The sequence below is a fragment of the Rhagoletis pomonella genome, unplaced genomic scaffold, assembly GCF_013731165.1.
Source record: "Rhagoletis pomonella isolate Grant_MI unplaced genomic scaffold, Rhpom_1.0 Rhpom_scaffold_00005, whole genome shotgun sequence".
In the NCBI taxonomy this organism is placed as follows: Eukaryota; Metazoa; Arthropoda; class Insecta; order Diptera; family Tephritidae; genus Rhagoletis; species Rhagoletis pomonella.
In genome coordinates, this window is record NW_023458559.1 from 64,496,227 (window position 1) to 64,508,227 (window position 12,001).

A 12,001-nucleotide genomic window follows, 5' to 3' on the forward strand; every position below is an offset into this window, starting at 1 on the left:
GTTGTGTTGTGTTGTGTTGTGTTGTGTTGTGTTGTGTTGTGTTGTGTTGTGTTGTGTTGTGTTGTGTTGTGTTGTGTTGTGTTGTGTTGTGTTATGTTGTTCAAGGCATTTCAGTTCAATTCACTTCAATCAACTCAATTAAACTCAACTCGGTTGAGCTCAGCCCACCGCAGCTCCCCTTAACTTAAAAAGCGTGAAAAGCTATTTTAGACCAATGTTGGCCAAGAGAGCCTTTTCTTTGTATACATCAATTTGAAAGCTTATGAAAGCTCTGCCCACGAGAAAATTCGTACTTATCGCTATTTTAAGCCTCGCAAGTCTACAATTCGTCCCGTTTCTGCGTTAACATGGTATCTGCAATAGAATCATTCTAGAGAATGTAAAAAAAATGCCTAATTTCTTCCACTAGGGTACAATAAACGCGTTTTTTACTTAGTACCTATATCTGGTTCTACTAATACTAGTGAGCACTGAAATTGAGTTTTTGTTTTATTTTCAAATTATTATAATTATTATTATTGTTAGGGCATATGTAGCGCTACGACCTAGCTAGATCTATTGTGCTAACCCTTATCAAGTCACTCCAACCTTAGGCTGTTAATGAAATTAAGCACTTTTGAGGGTGTCGTGCCCCAGAATCTGGGTGGAGACAATATTCGCTCTCCAAGAAGTCTAAGTCGAGTTATACGCGGTCAATCACATAGTATATGCTCCGAGGTTTCATTCTCTAGCCCACAAAACCTGCAGTTCGTCTCCACAGAGAGTTCCATCTTGACAGCCTGCGGTGTCCTGTCAGGTAGCCGGTGGAAGTTCTTAAACCCCATCTGCTAAGATTTAGCAGCCGTTCAGAGATTCCTCGAGAGGGAGTTATGAATATTTTGGACTGCCTATTACCCTTTGTCAAGCGCCATTTGGTTGTAACTTGCAAGTCCTCCCATCCCCTTAGAAGCTCTGCTGTTTATCCTTTGGATGGACCAAAGAAAGGCTGAGGGCCGATCAGGCTCCGTTGGGCACCGATTTTCGCTAGAGTGTCGGCCCTTTCGTTGCCATCGAATCCCTCATGACCCGGAACCCACCATGGCCCATGGGGTTACTATGTTAGTGGTCAGTACCTTTTTGCCACTGTCTACTACCTTTGACACCGTTTTACAAGAGTCAAGTGCTCTTGACGCTGCCTGGCTATCCGACATGATGTTTACATGATGTCAATTGCAAAAATTTCAGCCTGGAATATGGTAGGGTATAAGCCCATCGGACGCTTTTTTGAAATCTAGGTCCAAATACGCCGACCCCAGTGTTCCCATCCTCAAGTTTCAAAACATCAGTGTACCAGACTTGAGTTCCCTCGCCGAACATGGCGATTATCGTTTTACAGGTATCCCTTTCAGATATTATTACCTGGTAGGGTTTTGTAAAGGTCAGCTTCGGCAGCATTGAGTCTGTGAGTTTTATAATGGGATCATTTGTGAATGTCTTTAGGACACCCAAATTACCCCTTAAAGTGGGGACTTTTCAAGCTATTTAGGTTCGGTAGCCGCAGAACGCTCCAGCAAGCCTCTTTCTCTATGAGTGTGGCTAGAGGCGGTATGCCTGTGATGACACCAAGCGCCTCTGACGGGCACGAGCGCAAATAGTATGACGCTTAAACTTTTGTTATAAGTGGTAACATTAGTTTTCCCAAAAAATGTAGATACGTGGTTCACGCAGAAACGGGACGAATTGTCATCATGAACACCATATTTCAAATTTTGAAAAAGGACTACGAACGCTTTGGGAAGCACGAAAAAGTCAGAACATACATAGGATCCCCTCAAAATCAACACATAGCTTTTACCAAAATAATAAAAGCACTGCTCTGTTTAGTTCAAAAATATTCCAGTGGAAAAGTGGTGATGCATTACCATTCATTTTTGCATTACCAGTAATGAACTTTTCCTAGGACATCGACGTGGGAAAAATAATGCATTTTCGAATGTGAAAACGGCTGTTTTACCGATTATTTCTTCGATTACTATACATTAATTTTTCCCACTGGTATATTTTTTGCTGCGAGCTGAACCTTTGAGGATGCCACTGATATCCCCTTTATTGAACCCAGTGACCCCGCAGTTGATGCCCCATTTCCTAAAATGAATAAGGAAGCTTTTGACAAAGAAAAAAACAATTAATTTAAATCATGCACGACCAACATGTCCAACGGAAAAGGCTTTTTGCAGCTGTCTAGACTCTGAAGTATACATATACATACGCCCACAGGAAAAGCTTTTTCTGGTTGTTGCGAATTAAGGACGCACCCACTAATGGTATACTTTTAAAATATTTCTTCTGTACATACTATCAAATTCAAATGAACATACATCAACAAAATCCATTCGACGCGAAAATATGACTCAACTTTTTAATACATGACAGATATTTAAATATTATTAAAGATTAAACGCAGAGAAAACGCTTTACCTTAAGAAACTTGAATGAAATTCAATTCGCATTCGCACCTTAACCCTTTAAGTTTCTAAAGGATAAATTAAGAGCTTTAAAACACAGAAATTTAATTAAGGCCCCACAAACAGACAAACAGCTTGCACTGTTGACTTTATTTGCAGGTAAAGTGGCCAACCATGCATTTCTATGTACATAATCCCTGTGGGGAAAATCTCTAGTTTTGAACTGGTGCGCTCCTAGTACATTTAGAACCACTACTAGTTCACGATAAATCTATTTTGCATGCAAACAACTGGCGATTTAACACAGCGATGTCATAGCGCTGCATTAGCTTTTCTATAGTTCAGAACCAGTCCTAAATTCGACATATGGGATCTAGTTCGCTTTGCACCCCATTTTCTATAGTTCCGAACCAGTTGTAAACGAAAAAAGTAACAAGATGTTTTCTTTTTGGGTTACCATGGTAGCAATTTTTAATTATTTGCAGAGAAATGTATTTTCAATCTGAAATCATATTTGTTTGAATGAATGTATATTAAATTGTGCATTTGAAAACACGTTTACATACCTTTGGCTGTAGCCGAATTTGCAGAGGTGCTGACTGTTATTGGTTATATTCCAGAAGGTCCTAAAATGTTAAGGTGTTAACACAAATTTTAGTTTTGTATTACCAAACTATGAAAAAGCATCTGCGACGTGCAGACTGAAAGCATATTTGAACGAAAAACCCGCCTAGAAAAAATCTATTTAAAGTAAACAAGCCCCCCGCTGCGTCCCTTTTTCAGTAGTTTCAAACTAGTTCAAAATTCGCCAGATGAGATCTATTTCGTTCTGCATCCCTTGTTCTATAGTTTTGAACCAGTTCTAAATTCGTCATTTTAGATATAGATTTCTAAAATTGTTTTTCAAAGTACCACATATCACTGCTTTTGAACAGGTGGCGATGTTAGTTACTATCGCACTGGTTCGTTTTTGACGATAAAGATCTAGTACGGAACTACAAATTTGGTTCACCAGTTCGGGGTTTCCCTACAGGGATACTATGCAAGTATGTATGTATTTATGCAAGTACGGGCATGCGTCTCCACAATGTTTAGTTGTATATGTGGCATGTACCCTTTAACATGCCACAATTCATTTTTAGGACAATTCAAATGCAACGTCATAGCCTACAAAAAACCAAGATAAAATAAAAACCAAAGAAAGTAGCGGTTAGAATGCAGGAGTAAAGACTACAGGGGATAAATAAAATAAAAAGCACTGAATTAAATAGAGAAAAGGATGGAGTAGTAGAACTTTTTACCTTCAATAGATATGTTTATACATACATACATCCACTCAGTGTTTGTGTGCATACTTATGCGTGTAATCCGTTTTTCTATTTACTTATCGCAACCGGGAGCGACACGTAACATCAAGTGCAAATATGGAGCGCACCAGCGCATGAAAGGACGAAGCAACGAATGTGTGAATGAATGTGACGCCGGTACAAATGCGAATGCATTTTTTTTTTTGTTTTTTATGCGAATGCATAGAAATATTTACATATATGTATGTATATATGTAGTTGTGTACATTTCTAACTTTAACTGTATGGATTTACAACTACCTACCTACCTGCATTGAGGGCAGCAAATGCCACGAGACAGTCAACAAAATCAGCCTAGCAGGAATAAGTCGAAAAAAATGCATAAAATACTTGCCACAGTAAGGCTGTGGAGCAAGTAAAGAAGCGTTGCAACCAAGCAGATAGCAGGGTAAAAGTCAGAAGCCAACAGCACGAAGCCAACAGGAAAGGCAAAAGAAAGTTGCTGAGTTTGGGAGTGGGAGGGCAAATGCTAGCCTGCTAGTTGAGAGGGGGGCCAGCTGAACAATGTGCATACGAAGGCGCATTTGTCAACCGAAAAGGCAGCAGAAAGAAGACATTTATTTTAACAAGGGCAGTTTAAAGCTTAGGACCTGCATACAAACATACACACTTACAACATTTAAACATATGTACTAGTTTTGTATACATACATATGTATGTCGCAATTCCACGTGCATATTTCCAGCCAGTCGAACTGTTCGACAAGCGAATGCAATCGGAATTGCAATTGCTCGACGCCATATTTGTGTGCCACCACAACCAGAAACGCATACATACATAAGCAAGCAATGCCGCATATAATCGTACGTGCATTTGTTGGCATGGCAAGCCTACCATCCGGGGCATTTTCGGGCATTTCGCAGGAAACGAAAGTCACATTTGTTAGTCTGCTATGCCTATGTGTACGTGTACGGTAACCGCCGGGCATGACTGTCGCACTATTTACATGTAGTCAAGCATACATATAGCAACCTGCAGGCATAACAATTTGCTCATATACTACATGTGTGTGTAAATGTGCGTGCGAGGATATGACATAAATAGAGGGTGTTCTATCCTACAAAAATACTATTTTTTTCTAAATACCAGGAGGCGCATTTGAACTATTTGTTTTTAAGAGCATTTTCCAGAATGCCTGGCAAGCAAAGAGGCTTTCAGTGCATTTATTGCTCAGCTTTTCTTAGCACACGTTTTGGCCTATTGAATACTCCAAATTCCACAATTCATAGAACCCAAATCCAGCGGTTATTACGGCCACTGTTCGTGCCTAATAAAGGAAGGAACGTTTTTTGTAAGCTGAAATGTTCAGCGCTCCGAAACAATTGAAACCCGATCTTTTTGGTTGTCGCCGAACTGCTACACTTAAAAAATTGTCTCGTATTGTGCCAGCGAATAAGCGAATAAATTAATAGAAACTTTAGAAAATATTTATGTTGAAAAAAATACCAACAGATACGTATAATATGGAACACGTGTAAATCAATTTCACTTAACTCCACCGTTTATAGAAGGACTGGTAACTTTCGTCCTCTTCTCCTTAGGAAGATTCTACAGAAAGTTAAGAAGACAACAGTGAGAAAATTCTGTCAATGTTTTCATGCCATTTTTCGAAATTCTTTGGTGTTCTCTCAAAAATATATCCAGTACTTTTTAGGGTTTTTTTCGGAACTTTCTCGGAGCTTTTATAGGATTTCTCGAATTTGCCGTTCGGATGCTACGTAAAATTGCAGGTCGCTTTCTTGGGGTTATAACATCAGGATGCATACGACAAATTGGAGGAGAATCTTAGCTGAGAATTTGGAAAATGCTTAAGCGCCAAATAATTTATTTTTTTCAGATTAAATTCAAAAATTACCGGCAAGGAAATCATTGTCAGGAATATCTAGCCAGCACCAGGTTCAATTGCCCAAGTCCATGTATTGAGTACTAGAGCCAGTTCGGGAAGTAAGAGAGAAAACTGGTTTCGGGAGATCTCTCGAGCTGCAGAAATGAGAATCTCCGACTAGTTCTTGTATGCTACAGCCAAAATAACCTCTAGTGCAAAAGGGCTAAGCTTCGAAGAAAATACCCAGTGCCCTGTCTGTTTATTAATGTCACTTGCCAGAGCTTATCATGGCGGTATCAAGAAAACCCTGTTAGAATTAAATTGCCTGCGATAGGATCTGTATTCCAGGTAGGAATTCGTAGGATACATCCAGTCCAGGCACTGCTAAAAGTATCCCTTCTAACGAAATTGTTTGCCAACACCAAAAGTGATTACTTAAAAGGGAAATTATTATTCTGGAGCCAGTCCATGCTCTAAGCAGGTGAACAACCAATCCTGTTCCCGACAAGGTTACCATTTTAAGGCTGTCGCTTGACTGATACTGCCCTGACGCTGCCAACTTAAACATAAGATGTATTGGGTGAGGACATATTAAGTTACGGAAATCTAGCCAAGCTCTAGGCGGAATCAGAGTTTTGTCTGGCGTAACAAGTGCAATGAGACCCTGTCCGAAGGATGTTTTGAACGTCCTTCTTGACTTATTACTCATAGATATCTTTATCGAAAACTCAACTGCGCCATCAGACTGCATGCCCCGCGGGTTCGGGCATGGCTGCACACTGACTATACCTTGGTTCATCACAAACCCCGCACGACCTTCCCAAGCCGCAGTGACTGGAATCTAGGAAAGATCAAGTTCTTGTAGGGCTTAACCATATTTACGGACGGGTCAAAGATGGAATGCGGAGTTGGTGTAGGGGTTTTCATTGAGCAATATAATCTAGAGCTATAATTTCGACTACCAGATTATGTTAGCGTTTTCCAGGCCGAAGCGTTTGCAATTAAGGAGGCAGTAAGGTACATCAAAGATAATTTACCCGCGAGAACGCAGGTGAATATTTTCTCGGATAGGCACTCTCTTCCACCTCTGTTATGTCTCAACTAGTGGATGACTGTGTGTCCTACGACCCACTTAAAACCAAAGATATCATAGGAATGAGCAAAGGAGATGCGTACAAATTTACTGCAGTGTGCACAGGGTACTGGCCAGTTGGGGTATATGCCGAGAAGATAGGACCGCCCTTCAATAAGCTCTGTCGGAGTTGCAATGACCCGGGCGCGAAAGAGACAGTCGAACACTTCCTGTGCGAGTGTCCAGTTCTCGCAAGGATGATGCTGAAGACACTCGGCAAACCATTCTTGCAGAATATTTCAGAGTTCAGCTTCCTCTCTCTGTATGGCGTACTGAAATTCATCAAAGCCGCCGAATGGCTGTAGATTGCACGAGTTGTGGAATCAATTTGACAGACTTGCTAATTGCTTGTCACCAGGATGAAAATCCACTTAAACCAACCAACCAAATAGAGATTTCCGGCCGGGATACTTTACTTCATATTGAATGTTACCACGAATCTTTTAGGAAAAAATATCAGAAACTGCTGAAGAAGTTCTCTTTCAAACGCATTTTAATTCCTTGATCAAAATAAATCTATGATGAAGCGTTCGTGGCTTACATCCTGAGTTTGATACAGCGGTGGAAATTCCTTCTGGTCAAGGACATTTATAGGATTAGAGGGACACAATGTTGATTTCCCTCAGAGGTTTCTTAGCCAATCGATAGGAACAGATTTTTTCTTAGAAAATTGTGCTTCTTCAGTTCCTGGCGGTATGCATTGCACACCGAGAAAAGTGCTTTTATCCTCAGGTACCGAGAGAGCTAGCTAGGTTTGTGAAAATTCCATGCTCCTGCTTTGTCTGTACCGTGACAGAGCCATCAAATAGAGCATGAAACTGAACTGGCCTAAGTAGAGGAAGTATGTGAGAGCAACGGGATGTCACGGCATGAAAAGTGGGTCAATTCCCACTTATCCCTCATACTAAGATGATTTTTAGAATAAAATCATTACGTAGTTGAGATGTCGTTCAAACTTTGGTAGGAAACAAATAATAGCAATCAATATTTCAAACACCCTGTACACTAGCAAGTTTCACCTCACATGCATCGTATATTTGGTCGTATATTTACACTTACCTAGTTGCAACTGCCGCTATTATTGTTGCTTTTGTGGCCTACCTCATCTCATAACCCATGCCACCAACTCCAAAGCTTACATATTCCATTCCATTTTTCGTACAGCTGAACTATTTTTAGAGTGTCTATCGGTTGGCTAAATCGCATTTGTTCGCCTACTTGACCAAACGAAATTAAGTAATCGCTTGTCTGTGTAGCGGAAAAGCGGAAAAACGGTACAGTAAAATGCTTTTGCCATGCGAAAATATAACTAAACGCTGTACGTACGTATATCGTCGTTTAAAGCACAAAACCTCGTATGAAGAAAATGCAAAACCTGGTATGTGAGGTTGCCAAGATTTTGTAGGTGAGAATAAAGCTAGTCCTATTTCAAAACTTTTCTCTCTTTTATCCCTAATTATCTCTTCTTCTTATGTCTAAGAATCGATTTTTTAGTATAAATGGATAAGGGCTTGATGTCAGGAGCTTCCTGTGAGAAAATATCTTTTTGGGCACAAATGTCAGTTACGAGGTTTTGTACTTTAAACGACAATATGTACTTCTGTATGTATTTTGTTGTTATTCTACTATGCACTTTTTTGTCACAATTCCACATTACAAACTTGTTTCAAGCTTCGACATTACATAGGCAATTGTTTTGCCGTACGACTACGACGAGTGGAGTAAACGCTCTATCCGCAATGTAAACATAGACACGCTGTCCTGCATGCCGAATGAGCGCCTGTGGCTGCAATGCCTACAAAAATGTTGCGGCGCTATTTGCGGTGTCTTTTTTACGCTATTTGGACAGCACCTTTTCCTCTACTTTGCAGTTTTTCACTCGCTTCTATGTTTTTTCGTTCAATTGAGCTAGGCCGAATTGTCCTAGCCTTTATTTTCAATCACCCACAATCCCTTTTCGCCTACTGTCTGCCTATCTTGGCTTTGATTTTGACTTTGACTTAAGCTTTTCCTTGTCAATTCGTGCCATTTTTGTGATATTCGTCCTGTAAGTTCGTTTTATTTTTATTTTTTTAATTTTTGGTTTAAAATTTCGTGTCCTTTCACTTAATGCTACTCAATTTTCGTTGTTATGGGTTTTAGTAAAATTTTTTTAACTCGTAAATCCATTTCTCTACTGCATCCAACGTAAAACAATTTTAAGAATATTAAAAGTATACATATATATGTACATACATATGTGGTCGTATGGAATAGTAGCTTATGACGAAAGGCTGGCTAAGTATAATGTGGCATTCGCAGCATACGTTTGCGAATGACTCACTGGCGCCGAGCCGTTGAAGAATTTTTGGCAAATATACTTGCAAGAAATAGTTCCGATACTAGCAAGTCAATAATCTTATTAAGTCTCATCACAATTTTCCTTGTCGTTTAAAGAATAAAGGGAATGCCGCATTATACTAAAGCCAGCTATAAGCAACTATTCCATACGAACCCAGATATGAGGAAATCTCACGAGTTGTTTTTTAGTTACACTTCTCTCGGCAAACAAAAAAGCTAAAACATTCTTCTTGCATTTATTTCAATCAATGGAGTTTCAGAAACAAGTACAATAAAAAATAAATCAAGTATTTGAACAATTTTAGACTTTAAACCTTTACTTAGGCGAAGAAGTACGGAAATTACTAATTTTTTCATTGTCACTCGAAAAAATCATAACTGTTTTTTTAATAACTTTGGCATGTCTGCGAAGTTTTAAGTGTGTCGCAGCTATTAAGTAATTTTTTTTTTAATTTGACAATTTTTTTTTTTTCATTTTAAAAGTTGAAAATACTTCCAAATGTCCAATCCAATTTTATAATTTTTATTGACACACTTGAAATTCATTCTGAGTTCATTCAGAATTCGAAATTCATTTAGTATCCCCAAAAAGTTCTCAAGAGTCCCGAAATAATTTCAAAAAGCTCCCGTAAAATACCTAAAAGTAAAACTCGAAAGGTCCCGAAATAGTTTTAGTGATCTCGAAAAATCCAGAGAAAATCTTTAAGAGTCTCTAAAAGCCAGCTTAAAAAAGGAACATTTTTTTAATAGAGTCTTTAGCCTCACTGTTACAAGGACCGAACTATCGCACTGAATGTGTTCAACCGTCTCGTCCAATTCTTTTCCTTGTCCGTTTCTAGCAGAACCCAGATTTAGGTGGACCGTAAATATTTTAGATCTGTCTGGTAATATCGAATCTTCTGAATTTCTGGTTTTGATTAGCTTAAGGACGCGCCACACATTTAGTGCAGAGTCACACCCCAGTAGTTCATCCGAAATTGCCTGCCGAGGGGCGACCGCTGTTTAGAAACAACCTTGGTCGTAAGGTATGGTATTACGCACCTCTAAAAGCTCGGAAACAGCGGGTATATTTCAAATGGCTATAGTTGCTTCAGAGAATCCCAATCACCAGAGAATATTCCAAAGCGTCATTCAATCATAACTTGATAATCAAAAAGGGCTTAACTGTGGGTGGACCGTGGCTAGTCAGCAATATTTTTATCATTCACTGAAATATAAACCTTCATTCACCATTATTAATATTCAATAGTAGTGAACTTTACTTTTAAGTCTGTGGTTACAAACTACTACTTTATAGTAAATCAAAATCAATTACATAATTTGAGTCCTTGTGCATATACTTCAGTTCCTTCACTCGTTTTATAAAAATTATATATATATATAAATCAAATTTCTGTCAGTTATTTATACATAAGTTCCGATGTAGTGCTTGTATTTACAAAACTTTCAATTCTCTTCGAACGCTTAAAATATAAATTCGCTATCAGCCGATAGAATCCCTCTAACTGTAAGATGGGTACGCCATTTTTCTTTGTCGGGTATATGCTCCACGTATAGTTATTCTGTAAATAGTAAATAAATGTCACTTTATCGCCACCCACACCCAATCAACTAGATTTCCAACTCACCTTCAATACCGGACAGGATATTGGCACACTACCCGAATTCAAGAAATTATTCGCCCATCTCTTGGCTATGTCAAATCCATTTGGGCCAGAGGAGCGTCTCAGCAAAGCGCAGCCATTCAAATTGAAATTTAAGACAGGTTGAAATTTGTCAGCATTCAGCGGTTTCATTAACACTGCCAAATCCAACCAAATATTCTTGGTAATATTGTGTGCTGGTGTAAAATGTATAAGAACGCCTTGTGAACTATTGATGGTAGTAATATTTAAGCTTGCCACATGATTCGGATTGTAGTTGTAGCTGACATTGCGATAGTAAAGAAAGCGCTCTTTCTATGATTCGAATTAGATAAAATTGATGAAAATATTAGAGGTTAAATGCATTTAGTAGAATACTTACGGGTCTCGCTACCACCTTGCTGCAGTTTAAGTAGCAAAGGAATGCTACTAATAATAATTGAAAATTTATCCGCTGGCTTAAATTCATTGTACAGCTAGCGTTTCTTACTCATAGTAAATATTATTCCACGCCACAATAACTTTATTCGTAAAAGTTCAAATCTACTATATGCTTAGTACATTAATGCCGATTTTGGAACCAAATTTCCATTTAGAGTATCAAAAGTAAAAAATGTGCTGAGCTAATTGATTTTTAATTGCCTCGTATCGGGTATATCGCAAGCAGATTTTAAATGGAAAAAATGCTAGACGATAATTGGATAATTTTTTGTTGAATGTAGGTTTTTTTCTATTTACCTCAGATGTTCGTCTCTCAACACCTAATTCTTGTAAAGGCAGGGCAGAAGCACAAGAACTGTTCCACTGTCTCATCCTCTTCAAGGCAAGATTTTCTTCGGTCCTGCTCATCACACATAACTTTAATTGAAACACAACTTTATAGTTTTTCCAGAATACTGGTTAATCAAAGAAATGCAAAAAGTTCAAATTTTGTGTGCGTGGCAAAGAAAGTTGTAGGTATTGAGGTAAAATTGTTTTGAAGTTGCACTTATAAAGGTTACAATGTTTTGTTTTAGAGACTTGCATTAATGAAGGAATTGCACGTATTAAGGGTTGTTACTAGAATTGAATGGGCTACAAGGTTGTTTTTAGTTTTTTTGTTATATATAATTTTTTATTAAAATAAATAGCGAAAAACAATTTTTGTACATAAAATTTTTATTTTTGCCAGCGCTAACTAAAAAATGAAGATAGAAGGCTGAAATTTTGCCACAAATATTTTTTTTGTGGCCGACAAAGAAATTTTCATA

The 12,001-nt window shown here is 38.4% G+C and overlaps 1 protein-coding gene across 1 annotated transcript; it reads right to left on the minus strand.

The window, feature by feature from the left end:
* Nucleotides 1–10,508: 10,508 nt before the first annotated feature.
* LOC118740179 lies at nt 10,509–11,564 on the minus strand. The gene is made up of 3 exons (XM_036471676.1): nt 11,490–11,564; nt 10,737–11,066; nt 10,509–10,670 (listed from the first exon to the last, which is right to left on the minus strand). The coding sequence occupies exons 1-3, from the start codon at nt 11,562–11,564 to the stop codon at nt 10,509–10,511; spliced, it is 567 nt and encodes a 188-aa protein (XP_036327569.1).
* Nucleotides 11,565–12,001: the final 437 nt, after the last annotated feature.

Coding starts and splice junctions, on each gene's coding strand:
- LOC118740179 (XM_036471676.1), bottom strand. CDS start 11,564: ATGAGACAGTGGAACAGTTCTTGTGCTTCTGCCCTGCCTTTACAAGAA. Junction 11,067..11,489: donor TTGAGAGACGAACATCTGAG/GTAAATAGAAAA, acceptor TTCGAATCATAG/AAAGAGCGCTTTCTTTACTA. Junction 10,671..10,736: donor TATCCTGTCCGGTATTGAAG/GTGAGTTGGAAA, acceptor TACTATTTACAG/AATAACTATACGTGGAGCAT.